The 19,600-nt window shown below is 36.0% G+C and overlaps 1 protein-coding gene across 4 annotated transcripts in view; it reads right to left on the bottom strand.

The window, feature by feature from the left end:
- CCDC171 (coiled-coil domain containing 171) overlaps window positions 1-19,600 on the bottom strand; it is a 152,760-nt gene that overhangs the window by 18,408 nt on the left and 114,752 nt on the right. For all 4 annotated transcript variants that reach the window (XM_074812045.1, XM_074812044.1, XM_074812042.1 and 1 more), the window contains one exon: window positions 8,050-8,202. In XM_074812045.1, the coding sequence (XP_074668146.1) occupies window positions 8,050-8,202 (153 nt within the window). The remainder of the gene's footprint in view (window positions 1-8,049; window positions 8,203-19,600) is intronic.

Genomic DNA, 19,600 nt, shown 5'->3' with positions numbered 1-19,600 from the left:
TGGAATTTCATGGCAACTGTGAAGTGAGAATGTAGATCTTGCTTTTCCAAAGCACTGGCCTCTGCCGAGAGCTAACACCCACACAACAACACTCACTCACATTCCTTAGCCTATTCATGTCATTAAGGAGAATTTAAGAACAGACAAAACAAAGCAACAAAAACCCCACTTAAACCTCTTTCTTAAGCACTTGAAAGCAAAATACAAGTGGAAATGTAGCGTTTAAATGCAGCGAATGCATTGTGTCCATCTACAGTGTTTACACCATTAACTCTGTAACTACGCTGAGAAGCTGAAGTATTGGAAACCACCTAATTACCCAAACATTTACCTCTCTGCAGGTGTAAATACATGGGCCTAATAAGCCTTCCCACTGTGAATGCAGTTACTTAAATTATATTAAAATATTAAAAACTATTTAATGAGCTTTTTTCCCCTAAAGTAAATTGAGTGTGTGCCTTAACCTGCTTCAGGCAAAGGAAGTTTCAAACATATTGGTTTTGAAACTAGCCATTATTTCCCATGTTGCAAAAACGGCAATTTTATTTCCCAACAGCAAATGAAACTGTCAGGAAAATTTAGATGCAATAAAATTGGGTGGTTAAACCAACATGCTGGATTTGGAATAAAACTGAATTAAAGGAATTAAAATTAAGCATTATGTCAGTCAAACTTTATAAAAACTATTTGAAATGGTGGAGGAGGGATGTTGGGGTGGTGGGGGTTTTTTTGCAAAAGTTATGTTTTGGACTTGGTGAAGTCCACCCGTAACTTCCCATTTTATGTCCATCAACAGTGTCACATTTGAAATTTGCGCAATGAAAAATATTTTGCATAAAATGTGTTGCTTCTGGCAACATTTCTGCCTAAATAAAAAGTTGTCAGGCAGTGTGTGACTTTAGTGGTACAGAGTTTTAAAATGGTGGCTTCAGTCCAAGGCTAGCTAATAACGGCTGACATGCACTGGAATCTTGAGGCCTAAATCAACATTGTTTTCACAGCTGTAATTAAGCCACCTAATCAGAAGCACATTTTGACGGGACAGTTTCTGGAAGCCAGACATTACAATTTCTTATGCCTGGAGCGCAGTGGCTCATGAGAGGTCCTCATTTAATTTCAGGGTGGGTTTTTTTTTTTTTTTTTTAAAAAAGGCTGTAAAATGAAAAGACTATAAAAAAAGCAGTGTACGGCTGTTGAAATGAAGCAGGCCTATGTGTTCATGCCTTGACCAACCCTGCATCCCACCCTCCTTCGGCTCTCTGCCGAGTCCCCAGCTCTCAAGTGGCAGCTGCACACAGTGAGATTGAGGGCTTCTGCCAAAGTCAACAGATGAGCTGGTCTGAACTGGCTCTCTGTGTGTTCTGATTGTAAATTGTGCTGGTGATGATTAGAGAACTCTAACACAGGATGTCGACTCTTAAAACTGTCCAGAGAAAATAAAAATTATTTTTTTTTAAGTTCAGGAATTTTTTTAAACTTCTTTTGTGGCTTGGTACATAGTGTTGTGTCTGTAACTTTCAGATGATTCAAACATGAATTCACACAAATTAAGTAACTATATTATTAAAAAAATACACTGTTACTTGCTCACAGCGAGATCCTTCGTTTGGAGATGTTTATGTAGCAGTGTTGCTGCTGAATGCAATTCTGTGACTAGTACACTCCACCAGTCTTGTGCTTCTACCACCTGCCAGTGGAAGATACCCCTAGACTATCAACTATCTTTGTTGTGTCACTATCACTTCAGGATGTTGTCATACCTGAAACGGCTAAACTGTCTTGCTCGTTTTCTGGAGTGCAGCTACATTAGTAACTTTAACATAAACTTTCAACCCCAGAGGCCATTGTAAAACTATCAATATGAAGGCACCAGTCACTGGGGTCTGATTACATTTAGTTCTGCATTTTAATTACATATGGATTCTATTAACTGAACCTTTTGCCTTATAGGCAACATTTTAATCAAATTACTATAATTTTCAAATATGTTACAATAGTCTGACAAGTTAAAAGTTCACATACCTAGAATATTGAGTATCAAAAAATTTTTGCATAGAAAATGTGTTGTTGGATTACTGTTAACTGTTTTTGAACACCTTGCTCTAAGTTTCATAATGTGATTTATAACGTTAGTTTAATTTTTTTTATTATTGGTAGTACACAATAAGCAAGTAGTTTAAACTACAAGCTTTATACTGTTTGGTTACAACTATTACTTGTGTAAGCAATATCATGTGACAAGGTGAGCATTTGGACTAGGATAGCTACATTCCTTGGCTCTGCAGCAAAGTTGGCAAGTAACACCCAATTGCTTAAAATCAGGTAAAAAATGCAAATACTTCAGTAAAAAAAAATAGCTTCTGGAAGAGATTACTGCTTTGTGAATTCAGCCTGATAGAGACTTCAAGGTTAGTAAATATTATATGAATACAGCTTTCTATTTTTGCCCAAACTGATATTTCCACTCTCTCATGTCTATTATCATCTCAATAGTTGGGAAATTCTCCTTGTGGGCCTGTCAGATTTTTCTTTACTTGCTAACACTTTAAGAACGTTCATGTTTCACAGTAAATAAACCACACACTGGTGATTAACAGTACTGAACAAAAGTTACAATTATTTGAGGTCCGTATCTTACTGAGTTTTGTCCTAGACTATTTCCAAGAAAACACTGCAAGACAGAGCATAGCAATAAAATAACAAAGTCTGATTATTTTTTGCAAGTCAAATTAAGAACTAGTATCTCCAAATCTTTCACAAAACCAGTTCAATTCTAAATCTTTCAGAAAATCTTTTCAGTTCAACTGTGCATCAGGCTAGCCTGAAGCAGCGGAAAACCCAAGCAGAGTTTTCATCCAGCACTTATCTGTTTCTTGCAACATCTGGGAAGAATTCCCCCAGCTACATCAATCATTCCATGTCCTAACACAAGAGATATGGCTCTGGCCCATGAAAGACGCTCTCTGACATTTAACACGATACCAGTGGAGTGAGGGTCTTTCTCCTATGCAACAAGTGAAAAGGCAAATAGGGCTTTTTTTTTCTGTATAATTCTAAATGTAAGACATTGCATCCCTGTTGGATGCAGGTCTCAGCCTTAAAACACAGACTGAACTGGTGACAAGGAAATAAAGGGTATGGGGAAAAAACATGTAAAACCACTTCCCTGACCTGCCTGGCTAAGTAGGAAGAAACTGTCAGTGGTGTAGTTAACTGGTAAACACAAGAGTTTTAAATATTTCTTTTCTCTCTGCCTCTCCATGAACAGGGTTCAAGTAGATGATGAGAACTAAGAGCTGACTGCTCTGAGTAAGAAGTGTACATTTTGCTTAATGGAGTTCTTCAACACAAAAATACGACAGCATATATCAGTTGCGAGCATCTCAACAACACATATGGATTTTTCATGCATAAGATAATCCTACTTGCTTCTCTCACCTTACCAAAAGCTACAATTTCTGTATTTTCAGTACTTTAAGTGGTATCAGTAGGCATTTTCAGACAAAGGACAGACACAGCCACAACTGTGGTGGAAGAAAAAAGTAAGAATGATGCAAAGCCACATAAAGCAATGAATGATTTCATTTTCAACCTCAGTTAGGAGAAACATCCAAAGTCAACAGTTGTTTTCATGGTTAGAGAACTCTGCTCTTCTTACAGACCTTCACTCCTCTCACCCATCTGAAGCTCACCTTTTCCCTCTTTCAGTTAAAGTTATTCTTTTGGCCCTCCAAATTTCCATTTCTCTAGTGCACACAAAGCTTTTCTTTCTCCATCGTCTTTGTAAATTACTGTATTTCCCCCTTCATTTTCTACTCTCCTTTGATTCTGAAGTAAAAGCAGAAAAAGGAAGGAATATCACCAGATCAGCTACACATTCAGGACCATAACACCTGACCACTTGGAACATAACAGCGGCTTCTTTTGGTTGCCAAAACTGATACCAGAATATTTTAAATTCTTAAAATTCTGACAGCAGTACTGACATCAGGCACAAAAATCTCAGGGCTGGAAGCTATGAAAACACTTTCTGAAGAAGTTTTATAATTAATTATGTCAGTTCCTCATATGTGTCGGGTCACACTGGAAAATACAGTGTCACTGCATCCACTCCCCACAACACTGTGCTTTCAGCAACAAACTCTTTGGCAGCAGATACCATAGATATGATGCCACATGTTGCCCCACAGCACCCACAGAGTAATTGTTTACGACTATATTACACAGTACAGCACTTAAAAGGTCTGAGTTCAAAGCCTACTTATTACTGCAACTCTGAATGAAAGTGCAAGTATAGTAATAAACTAATGTATCTGAAGAAGTAAAATGGATCAAAGCAGCAGAATCCAGTATTGTTAAAGTAACTGGCAAGTGATCATTTAATAGGAAACCTTAAAGCACAGTCCAGTTCATAATGTTTATATTACCAGATATTGCTGAACAAGAAATAGGCAGGGAAAAAGAAATACAAGAACATTTTAGCTGGTATCTTCTCTGCTTACATATAGATCATGTCTACAGTTAGTTAGTACCAGTGAAGTACTTCCACTAACCCCACCTTCTAAGCACATTAAGCTTTCCTAAGGAAAAGCATAAGAAAGTATATAGGCAGAGACATGTAAAGGGAAACAATACAGTTTCTTAAATTTCATGGAGAAAATGGCAGTGCCAGTTCAGTACTGAGTTCAGTGCTCAGTGAAATAATTCTCCATCGTATTGCATCCTAGAGGTTGACTGCTGGCTTCTTTGTTCCTCCTCTGGCAACCTACATCCTTATAGTCAAGACTACATATGGCTGTATCAGTGACATCTTAGCTGAACTCTTACTATTATTAGCTCTACCAATTATAGATGTGACCCTTAATGCGGGGATACAGCAAGTTAGGGAGGACGGAATTGTGACTGTGGTACTTGCACTTCAGAGAAAGTAAATTTTAAAAAAACAAGGAAATGCACAGAAATGAAACTGTTATGGTTGCAAAGAAAAACTATTACAAAATGTTAATGGTTTGAGAACAGAAATAAAACCCCTTGCATTTTAGAAATGTAAGGGAAATTTCAGAAGCATTTGGTAAAGAAAAACAAAACAACAAGACAGGAAAAATTAAAAAAAAAAACAGAAAAGAGATACAGAAATAGGGAACAACAGAAAAAAATAAGGTTTAGGTAGAAAACCAATATTTCAGCCATACTAAATTTTAAAGAGTTGCAAGAATGAAAAATGCACAGGGTCTTTCTCTGCACAGAGGAAGAATCATAAGAGATGAGCACAACAGACAGATAGCTGGACACTAATGCAGAGTACAGAGACGTTCTGCTATTGACTCCCCTTCTCCCCACATAATAATTCTCTTTGTAAGCAGTGTTTCCAGTGTTCATCTCACTGTGTCCATCATAATCATATCCCTACCTGTTCCTCTCTGCTGGCATTAGCATGAGCACACATAGCAATCTCAGAATCTAAACACTATTGACTGTGAAACACTATTGAAAGTTGTTGGTCTAGAATGGAGGATGGAGATGTCAATTCAGAGTGTTAGGTAAAAGATGAGAAGTCAGAATCACTGGTGTTGCCTTATGGCATCAGGTTTGGGGTTTTTTTTTACAGTTATCAGCAAAACCCAAATCAAAAGAAGATGAAAAAAGTGGTGTGAATAGAAAGGCAACGTAGTTAGCAAATTTCAGTACAAAAAGGTCGATTAGGAAACCAATAACTTCTGAAGGTGGAAAAGATCAATACTGACGAACGGCCCAAACGTGAATGCAATGGACAGCTGGGAGGGCAAGAACCTTATGCAAGTAGCATACAAGACATCAAGAGACAGCGACAATATAGTGAGGTAAAACCCAATCTTACAAGGCAAGAGTCCACACATGGTATACACCTGAAAGACTTTTCAAAAATGTGTTTCAGCACTGAGGAATAGGTTACTGTTCTAGAAACACAAACATACAACATATGAAGACCTGCAATTAATACAGTCCAAGTACTGTGTTTGTGTCCTGCATGAAAATTTTTGCCTGCAATGTTACTAGAACTGGATATGTGATTGAGCACGGTGGATTGAAACCAGCAAAGTGTGTACAGTTCTGAACCCAAAAAGATGCTCATGAAAAGCCATTACTTCCTTTCATTTAAAATACTCAAGCAAAAAAATCTGTTCTACCTTTTCCATACAGAAAGAAATTTAGAGCAAAACTTCTTCCTCAAAATCAGAACAGTATTGGTCGAAAACTTAAAATGTAAGTCACTAAGGAAAACTGTGATGCCTTAAGTTATTAAAAGTCATGCCTGATGCAACTTCTGCAAATATTAGGGACAAGCTTTACAGAAAACCCAAATACTACAAAATATACCATAAACACATTGTTTTCATGAAAAATCTGAGAATCTCTAATTCTTTTTGCCTTTACACAAAAATTTTAAAACACTTTCTATTAATGTTTATGCTTAGGTTCAAATTAAACTGTATCTAAAGGAAGAACTATTGTCTCCAGAGGGTTGTACAGAAGGGCCAACAGATCCTACGACAGTGTAAAAAGTATCATCTTTACATTGATACCGTAGGCAGACACAAATTAGAGAGCCAGAGGGGCAAGGTGTTTGTTTTCACTGTAACATACCAAGCCACTGCATAGCCCTTCATAGACAGGACTAGCATAATCTTTGCTAAAAGTTCTCTCACTCCAAATGAAAGCAAGTTTGCCAAACCTCACTGCAGCAGGTTTGGCAGACTTCCCAATCCTTAGTACACAAGTGGTCATCTTGATTTAAACAACAGAAACAATCATAACAGGCAAAGGAGCAACCCAATTACACTGGGCACAGGCTCTGCAGGACACACGTAAACTTAGTAAAAAACATAAAGAAAGCCTGATTGGACAAGAAAAGAAGCAATTTCAGTGAAACAATTTCATTTAGTTTGTTAGAAAGGTTGTGCAGTCACAAATAAAAGAAAGCTTTCATTCAACAATTGGCATCTCAAGATTTTAAAATTGAAATTCAGCACTGATTAATATATTTTCTATTTGTGCTAATTTCCCATTGTGCTGATACAATTTAGAAGCAAGATAAGAAATTAATGTAATTCTGTTGGAAACAACCAGAACCACAGACACAGTCTTTGAATACACATTTGCTGATGTATTTATGTCATTTGCATTAGTGATGGCTCTCTTCTTACAGATCTTCTGCTTCAAAAAGAAAGACAAACAATCCTCATTTTCTTTACTGTCCTTTGCTTCACAAGACTAAAAGAAGAGAAAGGAGGAAGGAGAGGAGAACAAAAAAACCCGAACTCCAAAGCTTCCTCCTTTATCCTATGTGGAAAAGTAAAGAAAGATGGAGAAAAAACACATCAAGTGTATGCAAGTTGCACAGCTTACACAGTCTCATTCTAGACATACTTGGTTACATATTTATGACAGTTTATGTGTCTGGCCTCCTGTCTGTGTGACACAAATACATCTGCATTCAGTAATTCCCCTAGAGAGAGATCTCAGATCTGAAGAATCACCTTTTAGCCTTAAACAAGTTCAAGTGTCTCTGTGAGTAACAACATTTTAGACAAGAAATGATTTCTGAAACTGGGTTTTAACCCTGCAACTTAGTGAGAAGTATTATTTGTAACCACAATTGTCTAAAAAAACCATCACATCTCCTAATAAACATTTTGTTTGTATGCACAGTTATTCTGTTTTAACAGATGCTATATATTGAGATGGTTAGATTCTTCAGGTCCAAAATTCAATCATTTATTGTACTGCCAAAACCAAAGAAATCACAATGTATGCTTTTTCAGCGACAGCAGCAATAAACAGATCCTTGTAGAAGATACAGTAGTAAAATTAATCCTTCTGTTAACTTTCACCACCCCCTTTCTTTCTGAAAAAGTCTCAGAAGGTTTCTGTTTACATTAGTTTTATTGCTCTATTATGCTTATAATGAAATATTATTGTATTTCCCTACAGAAACTATGCAGCATGAAGGGAGATGCTGGCTAGGATACCACATCCAAATGACAAAAATTACTTGAAAAGCAGACTTACCAACTGCAAGTTCTCACTTTCATCAAGAGAGGCTGGTTGGAGCATGGACTTCAGGGCTGCAGCATGAAGCTGATGAGATGCTGTTTCTCTCACTAACATGTCAATTCTGGAACTTGCAAGTTGGTAGACATCCATAAAACTTTTAATCATGGCCTTCAAAAAGTAAAATAAATCATCAGTGCCAGGCAGACTGTACTTAAATGCCAAATACCATATATCCAAATTCATTACATAAGACCTAACTTTTATTAATCAGAGAAATGAAACAAAGGTTGGAAGCCACAGAAAATCTCAGTCTCAGGACTTAAACATTAAAAAGGGTTTTGCATTCCTTCTAAAATCTTAAATATTAATAGCACTGGAGCTATATGACTCTGCACCCTAACTAGAATGTGTTTTGGTGAGCTGTTTTCAAACATGCAGTACTGCGTTGAGGAGCTGATACCATTTTTTTCTGTATTTAAATACAAGACAGTGCAAGTTCAATTTCTGTTTACAAAGAATCACTACACAGTTTCAGGTAAATGTTCATACTTCCAAAATGAGTTGAAATACTAATTCTCCCACTCCACGTTAAAAAAAAAAAAAAATGTCAGAAACAAAAGAAACACAGTAAACCTACAGACCTGTGAAAGTAAATAATCTGATTACAATATAGCTGGGAAAATATAATTGTTTTCATGTATGTAGTAGAAGAATGTCCCAACCGTGTAATATTGATCAGACTGATAATAAAGTTAGCAGCACAAGAGAGTACAAATAAAGTTACCAGTATTGCCAAATCATATCTACCCTAAATAGTCCAACACTGTTGAGATTATTGGTCTTCTTTACAACTGGTTAATCACATTTTATAAATTATAGTTTTCCCTTCTGAAATGACCTGTAGCAAGTTTCTACTGTAAGAACATATTACAGATAATATGAACTTGGCTTTCTGAATGTAAGTCTGTGGTACAGGCAAAAATAAATTTAGTACCACAAACAGGCATTCACAAATATTTCTACTGTTCTTTCTTTGTTCTGAAACACACTACTGCTTTTCAGAATAAAAGTTAACATAGCTGAAATGAACCAATTTCATTGTCAAGTGTAGAAAACAGCAGTGGCAAATTAACACCATCATATATTTTCTCATCAGACAGAATATCCAAAATGTTTTACATACTATGGTGCTAGTCTAAAAGTGTATTCACATGGCTCTAAGTCTGCTGCTGTCAGCTCTGATCCTGCTTTTAAAATTCTTTGTCCATATTCAATGTGACTAAAACGCTGCAGCTCTTCACAAATAAATCCAAGCAAGAAAGTGGATATATCTCACACTCCATATAAAACTGCCTGAGAGTATTCATATGGCAACTGCCCACATGTTAAAAATTAGACATATGTTAAAACAGGTCTATGGACGGGGCCTGTGACTCATAAACAAGGATTACACCAATGCATCATAACAAACTGTGTCTCAAATCTCAAAGAAAAAATTCTTACATGTTCCTTTGATCCTACATGATATTTAAAGGTATGACTGAACTAGAATGCATAGAGACAATTCCTTACCTTCATTTTACCTCTGCTACCACAAAACTAGTGAACATATACAGCTTCATCCTACATCTCCAGAGCCAGTCTAAGTCCATGCAATTATCTGAAACAGCAGTTATCAACTCCTTGCTGCTCAACTCAGCTATTTCATTTGTTCTCTTGTTTAATGAGTTTGAAAATTTTCAATCTAGGAAAAAGGTATTCATTCATGAGCTTTTATTTTCAGACATGGCAAGTACTTTTTCTAGATTTTTTTTTTTTTAGTACAGAAGGAAGCAATTTCTCAGCTATTAATGATTTATTACCAATGTGGAAGGTAGCATTTATGCACCCACAGGTACACACCCCTTCCAGTATATCCCAACTTCCTAGCAAAGGGTCAGGGTCAGTTTAGATTTCTCCCACTGAGGACCAAGTTAGGGAAAACAATATTTTCTGGTCTTCCAGTGGGCAATGTGGAGTCCTTGATAAAGAATGTGCAGAACATTTATTCTAAATGCCATCTGGAGGAAGACAAATACTTTGGGTTTTTAGACACGCCACTGGGAGGCATTTATTTACATATGATTTTATGTCACTCACGTCAGTCACAGATTAAGTCACAGATCAAGTCACAGATCTGTTTTCCACCATACAAAACTTCCACTTATTAGAAAGCTTAAAACACATCTCTAAAGATGTTCAGAACTTAAATTTAGATCCCTACTTGCATGTTACAGATACAAATATTATCTGCGGCTCTGGAAACTGTTCCATGATCAACAAAGTCTCTTAACAGAGAAGGCACATCAAGTTCCACAGAATTTTCTTCCTCTACTTCTACGGAGTATTTTCTTTTAAGTACACATAGCAGTAAAATGTATACATACTTTTAAAGTATACATAGCAATAAGATACTTCAGCAACCCTACTGATTAATTTTTATAGCATAAAATTTGACATTCATACACATCTGCAGGAGCTGCATTTAAGTGAGCACTTCTGGGTTTGAATGTGGTGGTAATACTGACATGTAAAAACTGTGAACAGAACACAAAACAGTAAAAATACTTAACCAAGGAGGCCACAGCAATAGTGGGGCTGAAGAATACTAATTTTTAACATTAAGGCCCTATGTGTCTCTGCTTAAGTAGGGGGCTTGGACCAGATGACCTTCAGAGGTCCCTTCCAATATCAACCAGTCAGCAAATCAGTGAGTACAAAGTCTTTCTAAGGATGGAACATGATACAAGTTAATAATGGTTGAAATTTACATAGACTGTCAATTTTAAAAGCAGAAATTGTAATTAATTACTCTGCATTAATCGAAGAAAAATAGGGATTAATCAAACAACTGAATGGCTTTTTTTCAGTGACCTCTTCCCTTTCCTTTTACTCCACACAATGCCTTATTTTATAAAGGATTTCGCTATTATTTAAAGTTCTACATCATGTGTTACTAATATGGCAGAAGCCAATTATAATGGTAGGAGTGTTTTCAATGTCAAAAGTGTCTTCAATGTGAGAGGAGACCCATGCTCCAACACTTAAGTCAAGACACAGGCAGCTTCATGAAAACAGATGCATGACTTTGCTGGATAATTGGCTAGAACTCACAGGATAAAAATACATTCATAAGGTTGGCAGGGGAAGAGGATGCTTTTACGCTGAAGGTGCTGGACGAGGCACAAAATTTGCAAGAGTGCCCAAGTCCCATTTTCAAATATAACTTTCAATGCACAAGTTATTTTAAGCCTAAGTACTTCTAAGGATCTTTCTTAATGAGTATTTACAAATTTAAAACAGCAACCCCATCTAGAAAACCCCTATGAACACTTTAATATCTTTGATGCCAAAGAAAATGAGAAAATTTTGAAAAACTCAGGTAAATGCTATTCACATGATAAAGAAACAAAGTATTTTATATTTCAGATCCTTATTTATTTAGAAAATGGGACTCTGAAGATTCTGATCATTGCACACCTGGCTGTTTTGCCTGACTCCTCAGCTTGTAAAAACAAGGTCAGAGGACAGGAGCATTGCAAAACCACGTACGTGCAGAGATATCTATCAATGCTCTAATACCCTGAATATACATAGATAAGCACATAAATAGATAAACGAGAACATATATAAAATTTTAACAAAAATTAAATGTTTTGCTTTAAGTGAAATTAACAAACTAGGTTTATTTCAAAGCAGCCACAAGGAAGAAGGTACTTATAACCTGTTCAAAGATGTCTCATCTGAAATAGGAGGGTATGCATAAAAATTTCTGGCTTAAGCTACAGGTTGATGAAGCTGAGAAACCTGAATTCAGAGTAAAAATGAGACAAACTAATTTGATGCTGTTTATAAACTAAAAATGAGCGAACTGCAGAGCAAACCAGCAAAATTTAAGCTGTGCTTTCTTTCTGCAGATTAATCTTTAAAAGGACTGAGAACACTTAACAGAAGTCCTCCAGAGAACACGTAAAAACAATTTTTTCTAAAATGTTGTTTCTATGAACTTTTGAATAACCAATCATTTCCTTGTTCTGTACACCATTTCTAGAACCAGTAATTTTAAGGTGCACAGCTTTTGCATGTATTACTAGCTATAAATTTACAACGACTTGAAGACTCCAATTTTCAGGAGTACTTTATTTAAAGTGAAAAATAGCTAATACTGACAAATTATACAACAATCTTTACAGAATGTGAAACAAAAAGAAAATAAATTTTTAAAAAAATTAATTTATGAAATGCAAAGGTTACTCAAACTTCAGCTGTTCTCAATTCAGTTATAGTAGAAACATACAACAAGAACATACAGATCAGCATATGCAAAATAGCAGAAGATCTCCCAAAGTTTTAATGTATTTATTATACATGACAAAAATGGCATTTCTAATTCCAAATTAAAACACTACATGTTGTCTCCCTTTCCCTCAGTACTTTGTTAATGAGAACAAACAGTTCAAAAGAATTTTTATTTGGATTATGAATTATAAGCAATTGTGAATGGAAGTTTCCATTTAAAGTTTTAGACTATTCTGAAGTTAATAAATACATACCATAATAAATACAATACAAATAAAATACCAAGTAATTAAGAATCAGCTTCTTTATTTTTATATCCATGTTATACCATTAACTCAAGATCTTATTGGGCCTGCTGTTAGCATAGAACTGTATCTCCTGTTTAGAAGGAATAAAACTAAAGGAGACCTTATGTGAAATGATGCTTATTAGAAGGTATCAAACAGACTAACAGCCTGACAATACAAGCACTGAGTTTGTAATGCAGCAGCCAGAATAACAAGACCATCTACTTTACACAATGTGCTTCAAAAAAAAAAAAAAAGTATGAAAAAAGTCAAAATTAACATTTGACCATTAGGTTCTCCCTTCAGGAAATTCTTCAACTAAAAAGAATGTTAGCAGGTAGTAGGTTTACCTAAGGGCAACAAATACAAAAGATAAAAAAGAACAAGAGAAGGAATAATGAATGGACTTCAGAAGAATGAAAGATTAACTCTAGTATAACAAAGTGCTTAGATGAGAATCTGAAAAGACTGAGAATTTCATTTATGGTACAGAATTTGGCTGACGTGTAGTTGGGGCAAAAGCAACTGGTGTGAAAACAAAACTCCACAGACTGGAGTTCGGCATGCTTAATGGAAACCTGTAGAATGCCTGTCATTACTGCCTTGCTTCAAATTAACATAAATAAAATTAGTTAAAACGAGTCCAGAAAACAAAACATACATCAATTACTTTTTCTTTTCAGAAGCAAGATTTCAGGCTACTTATTATAGATTTAACAGAACTGTATTTGGGGAAGAAAGGATTAAAATTCATTTCCCCCATACGTTTTGGCATTTGAAAACCCATTCTGGCTGCCTTGACCCATAGTCCAAAACTTCTAGTGGCATCAGCAGAGGATGTAAATACAGCAGCTTCTCAGGCATCAGAAAAAACCCTCAAGGAAAACAGCATTCAGCAAAATTGCACTTTTGCAGCTGTTTGGCACTTCTTTAATGATCTATTCTCCTTGTATCTCATTTTGACACTAAACTTTTTGTTGGGTGCCTTTCAAGCATGGCATGCACAATTTAAATGTGCCAAAAAGCAGGTCAGTTCTAACTTTTTTTTCTTCCCCAACAAAAGCTGACTCAGTGCCACACACAGGGCCTAACTCTATCCCCTTCGCTTCAATAACAATTACTTTAGCCTGTAGGTCTCAGAGGATAGCGCAAGGGAGTGACACTCTAAATAAAAGGCTAGATTCTCTCTAAGAGGTAATAACATGACTTCCTACAAGAAAACTGAAAAGGGAGCACTGAAATTGACAGAGACTGAAGGGAAAGTGGAAACCATAGCAGATAGTCAACAATAATCGCTATGGAAATTACTGGAGAGTGTAAGAGTTTCAAAAATAATATTCATCTTCTAGAAACTGATAAATTAAGACCAATGTGTTTGTTGGTATGATCAGGTAGAAAGCATCCTGAGAATTTTAGAGCAAAGGAGCTACCTGCAGCCTTGACTAGTCAAATATCTCTGGACCACACAAGCAAAATTACCACTTAACAAAATCAAGGAAACACAGATTTTTATAGGCCAATAATGTTTACATGCAAAGACCATTCTCACTGTCTGTTGCATGAAGTCAAGCATAGCTGCATGCAAAATGTAAAAGAAAAACAATCATCCTCAAGAACTTGTAGTTTAAGCTACAACTACGAGGAGAATTTCACCAATACATTGTACTCCTTACATCTTCTTACACAGTCTTGATACAAAAAGAACATTTCAGTCTGTCATGGAGGAAGAGAATTTTCAAGTAAATGGTTCTGGCGAGAAAGAAATGGAAAGAAGGTTCATGCTGGTACCCTTCCTTCAACTTTCTCTTGCAGTGTATATTCTAGACAGGAATGAAAGAGAGAGGGACAGGTAGTCACTGAAAAGAATATAAAGTCCATGTTAAAAGTGCCTCAACTGTGAGCATGAAAATCTGCTTAGAGTGAGCACAATAATTACCACTGATGAGAGGAACTAAACAGCAGCAGTCACCACAGAAAAGTCAGGATGCAGTTTTATTTAAAAAAATGCCAGTGTCCCATCACACATTCAGTCTTGAGGAGAAACAAGAGAGCAAAACTTGTCATCAAAATCCATGTGAAACGTCAAGTGGAAGTACAAGTTGCCTGTATCTGGATGATGTTACTTTCGTTCTACTGGACTGACATCTTGGAAACAGAAAAGATGCACAAAAGCTGAAGTATAGAATTCTGTTTTCGCAACCAAATTCATAGAAGTAAAATAAATTTTAAAAAGCATATCCTTTCTTATTTTTAAGGGACTCTTATATACGGACAGGATATCCCACATAAGCAAACCAATTTTTATAAATAAATGTTACCTAAACACTAACCATCTGAAATCTAATGGATTAATTATAGGTGTACGTGCATAAGAATAATTTAAGGAAGGGAGAGAAGCAGACATTAATCTATCAAGTTACTAAGTAGGAAAATCTGAAGCAATTTCTCATGGACAGTAAATGTGAGATCTGAAAAACTTTTGTTCTTCTGAAATGCTGTCCACAAACTATCCAACGTAAGTAACTAACTTGACAGTTTTTCATTGGTTTTAAAGAGTGCTTTATTAACTAAGACTGATTTCAATTACTTTTAGTAAAGAAATATGCTTTACAGAGAAATAGATGCTCCTGAGATTTCTGTCAATGTTTTTAGAAACTCATGAAAAAATATCAATTTAGTTTGAACCAGTGTAAAAAAAGTCTGTCGGTTACTCCAACAGAAGAAAATGATCACCCCACAAAATCTGGGTTCAACATAGATATTTTCTTAAATATTTTGACTAGAGCTATAAAGCAATACAGATTATTCCTTTCTGGCCACAAGAAGCACCTTTTCTATTTTAGATTAAAACATATTCAAACTGAATTAGATAAAATATTTTACATATGCTTAGAAGGGGGAAATGTGTCCACTTTGTATTTTCCATGCAAAAAAGATGATGACAATCTGTGCTGTAGTTGCCATTTACTAGGAGAGACATAGGTCCCTTCTGGCAGGTTTAGTCAGTATGACAACTGCAATTATGTGGTTCATACATAATCAATCATTACTGAGTCCTAATCTTCATATCAGATTTTAGATGAATGCTCAAGTCTAATGGAGCACAGGAACTATAAAACTGCACAAAGTTTTGTGATATAGTCACTTCACTTCCTTTGCTTTTCTTATGAAGTGCTTATAGTAGCACTGCATTTTAATTCAACATAAATATTTCATCCTACATAAAGCAACATTTTGTAGTTTTGTAAGGAAACTCTAAAGTATACCTGTTAGGTTGGATAACAAACTAATTTTTTCATTTTGGCTTCTCACCAAATCAGTTATGTACACCAATTCATGATGTCAGCACAGGAAAAAGCACCCATCAGTCTCTATAGAGAAAATAATGATCTAGAAAAGCTGAATTGCATTCCTCAGGTAAATGGACACATCCTTAATCTAATGTCCACTGCCACATACAGGACAGACAGCTGTTCTCTTGTCATTCTGCCTAAACTCAGATGTTACTGAAAGAACTAGTTTGCTTCATACATTCTTGAACTTTATCAAAATTTGTATTTAAAAAAAACAACATACAAATGATTAGATTTTCAGACTTGCTTTCAATATCTGATTTATGCCATGAAAATGCTTTATTAGAAACTTCAGGGACAACAGCTCTTCTCCCAATATCTGGAGAGTCAAAGGAAATTAAAGAGCACAGTACACCTACTACTGACCTTCACAAAGAGCGTACACATTACCATCCCTCTTTCCAAAGCAGAATTTGGAGAATATTGGCAACATCTACCAGAATTTGTACTGACACTGAGCTTGACAATTTGCTATCCTTAAGCTTAGTATGAAATAAAGAAAATATTTTCCTCATGAAGTTTGTTTATAACTGTCATAATCTGAGGAAGAAGAATGAGTAAAATGGTCCCTGACATCTCTGAGTATCTAATTCTACTCACAAGAGGCCCAGCTGAAGAAAACCCTTGTTGGGAAAAACTGATTCTGTTTGTCTATCTTTTTGGCATTGGTCATACAGATGACTGATTAGCTCAATTCAGGAAGGTAGAAATCCCAACCAACACATGGTAAAAACTGGTGGATGAGTGAGACTCAACTATACTGACGTTTGGGCCTCTTCTGTGCAAGAGGTCAACAAACTAAGTGAGAAAGTTTTTCACTTGGAATAGCTTGAAAGACAAAGAGAAGACACTAACTTTTCTGTTGGCAGAGCTCTGGTTCTCCTCATTCAGACCAACAGTTCAAAGATGTGTTGTTACCTCATGAGCTTTTTTTGGTAATATTTTGGAAGACATTGATTTCCTGCTTCGTCTTCAGCAAATGCACCAAGTGTCTTTTCATTAAATAGAAACTTATCCTAGATTGCAGAATAGGATTTGAATTATTAGCCATGGAGCCTGGGAAGTAAGGAACATGCTGTTATGGTCCATTCCCCTGTCTGGCCAACAGTCAACAATTAGATCCAATTCCTTAGAAGCATAAGAGATAAAGTGACTTTCTGAATTCTATTTATAATAGAATTGTTTATAGCAACACTGAAAGGAGAAAACTAAGGAGGACAGGCACTGCTGAGATGAGTTTGCCTAGAGAGCATAAAGTATTCTTCAACAATAGGACCAGAAGTAAAATACCCCTTATCACAGGGTATCATAACTAGATTGATAAAGCCCTTTCTGGTCTTTCTTTTTTACCATATTTGGTAATTGCTGCAGGTACCAAAACACCATGTGCTTGAGTGGTGACCTTAATGGTGAATCAGCAAAAGCAGCTGATTCTTATCCAAGGATCCCAGGCTATCCTAACTTACAAACACCCTAGAGGACAGCATCTCCCAAATCACCTCTGATATTAATTGGTTACTTCTTCCTTATCAGTTTTTCAGAGCTACTTGCAGTTAGGTCATTTTTGAGCAATCGTGCCTATAGAGAAACCACTTCCATATCTTACCAAATTTAGAAACTATAGATTATTTCTACTGTCTTTCACCTTCTTGTAGTTCAGAAATGAAGAAAGTAACCTGAAAAGACACTACTGATGGAGTGGCAGAGAACTGGAGGTGATTATGACAGATGCCAAACATGACTAGTATAAAGAAGGGAAATTGGGAATATTTATTAACATTAACATACGAACACTAAATGAAGTAGCAGAAACCATTTTCAAAACAAACACAGAAACAGTTTCTCAGAAAGTGTGTAGTTAAGATGCAAACATCCACTCCACAAGTCATGTGAATGCTTAACTTTACATGGGTTCAAAAAGCAAAGGGACAATAAATGGCTGTTGAATATGAAAACATGAATTTTATTTCAGGAGGTCCTTGATCTAAAATGATGGAGGCTGGGAGAAATTCTGGAGCCATTTTAGCCCCATTTCTTATACTTTTTTTTTTTTCTTTTACTTTCCTCTGTCCAACCTGTTTTTAAGCAGGGACAACCAGATTTACTTCTATTCTATATGCCTGCTAGGCATTAAATGTTTACTCAGTCCCACTCTATTTCCCAGTGGACTAAAATTTGCAGCAAGTCTCACATGGAATAAATGCAGAACAAATCAAGCATCTAGGATAGTGACCTTTGCCAAGGTACAAACAAACAACACATTTTGACATGTAGGAGACTTGCTGCTCAAAACCCAGTCCTGTGGTCTTTGCAAGCATTTATAAAAACTTCAGAATTTAAACTTCAACTTGTAATCTTTAGATTGCGCAGTATTAATTTATTTAAAAAGTTATTCCTTTGAGAATGTGAAACTAGATGGAGAGAAAGTCTGGCACTATACACAGTAGCAACAGCATAATGATTTGCTCTCTAATCTCTCCCTTTAGTATTTGTCAGTTATGATAGGATCAGAAAGAGAGGAACCTACAAATGGGTGCTGGTATTAGAAAAGAACACATCTGCCTCTGAACAGAGAGAAGTCACAACTAAAATACAGTCTTCAGGCATTAAATGGGCATTGCAAGTTTGCCGCACAGATGGAACGGGTGACTGTTTCCTCCTGAGTTACTTTAAAACTGCACTTTTGTGAAAGAAGATCATGATGTGGAAGCAATCCAAAGGAATCTAAGTTTAGCAAGGCTCCAGGAGGATAAACAAACGGTGGTCTTTCCATGAATATTATCTTTTTAAAAGCCATGAAAGACTCAATCCTTTGCAGGTAAACTTGCCACCATGCATGCTTGTGTATCCTTATTATTCAGGTTTACAAAAAGGTTCCATATTCACCCTCTTTCAATTACTTCAGCACACTCCAGCCCTCTCCATTTTTCTCCCCACGCCCTAATTTCTTACCACATTTTTGCTTCTAACATGAAGAGACCATAATGGGGGAAGAGACTATTAAAGAAGACTATAATGAAATTGGGTACTGCAATGAACAAGTATTTGTTAAAATTGAGTGCCCTATTTCAAGCATATTTGTCCTGGAACACCTACAGCAATAGACTGTATTAATCCTAAGAATTTATGCTTTTCACAGTTCAATATAAGTGTTGGAACTTGTGACCTCAGGATTCTAGCAGCACATATCACTAGACTGTCAATCAATTCAGTAACTGAAAAATCAAGACAACAGCTTTAAAGTAGTTCATTATGATTCCTGCAAGATAACAACATAAAAAAGAAAAATCACAGGTTACAACATATGTGATTTTATGAGCCCCAACTTACACACCCCTCACCACCACCACCACCACCACCACTCCCCCAACAAAACCCAAAATAAATTAGTGCTAAAAAACAGATTAACTTTTAATCCTTGCAAAACTCGTCCTCTCTGAGTTTCACTTCAGTGGTATAGCACTTGGGATGCTATGCCAGTCTATTTCTTCAATATAGGACAACTGTGGAATTAAGAGAACAGCCTGGGTTTTTATGCCTAGTTTTATATTCTGAAAGGTTTACTGTGTTGTTCTTAATCCTTAAGTT

Source organism: Strix aluco, chromosome Z, assembly GCF_031877795.1.
Source record: "Strix aluco isolate bStrAlu1 chromosome Z, bStrAlu1.hap1, whole genome shotgun sequence".
Taxonomy (NCBI): Eukaryota; Metazoa; Chordata; class Aves; order Strigiformes; family Strigidae; genus Strix; species Strix aluco.
This window is presented reverse-complemented; position numbering and strand designations above follow the sequence as displayed.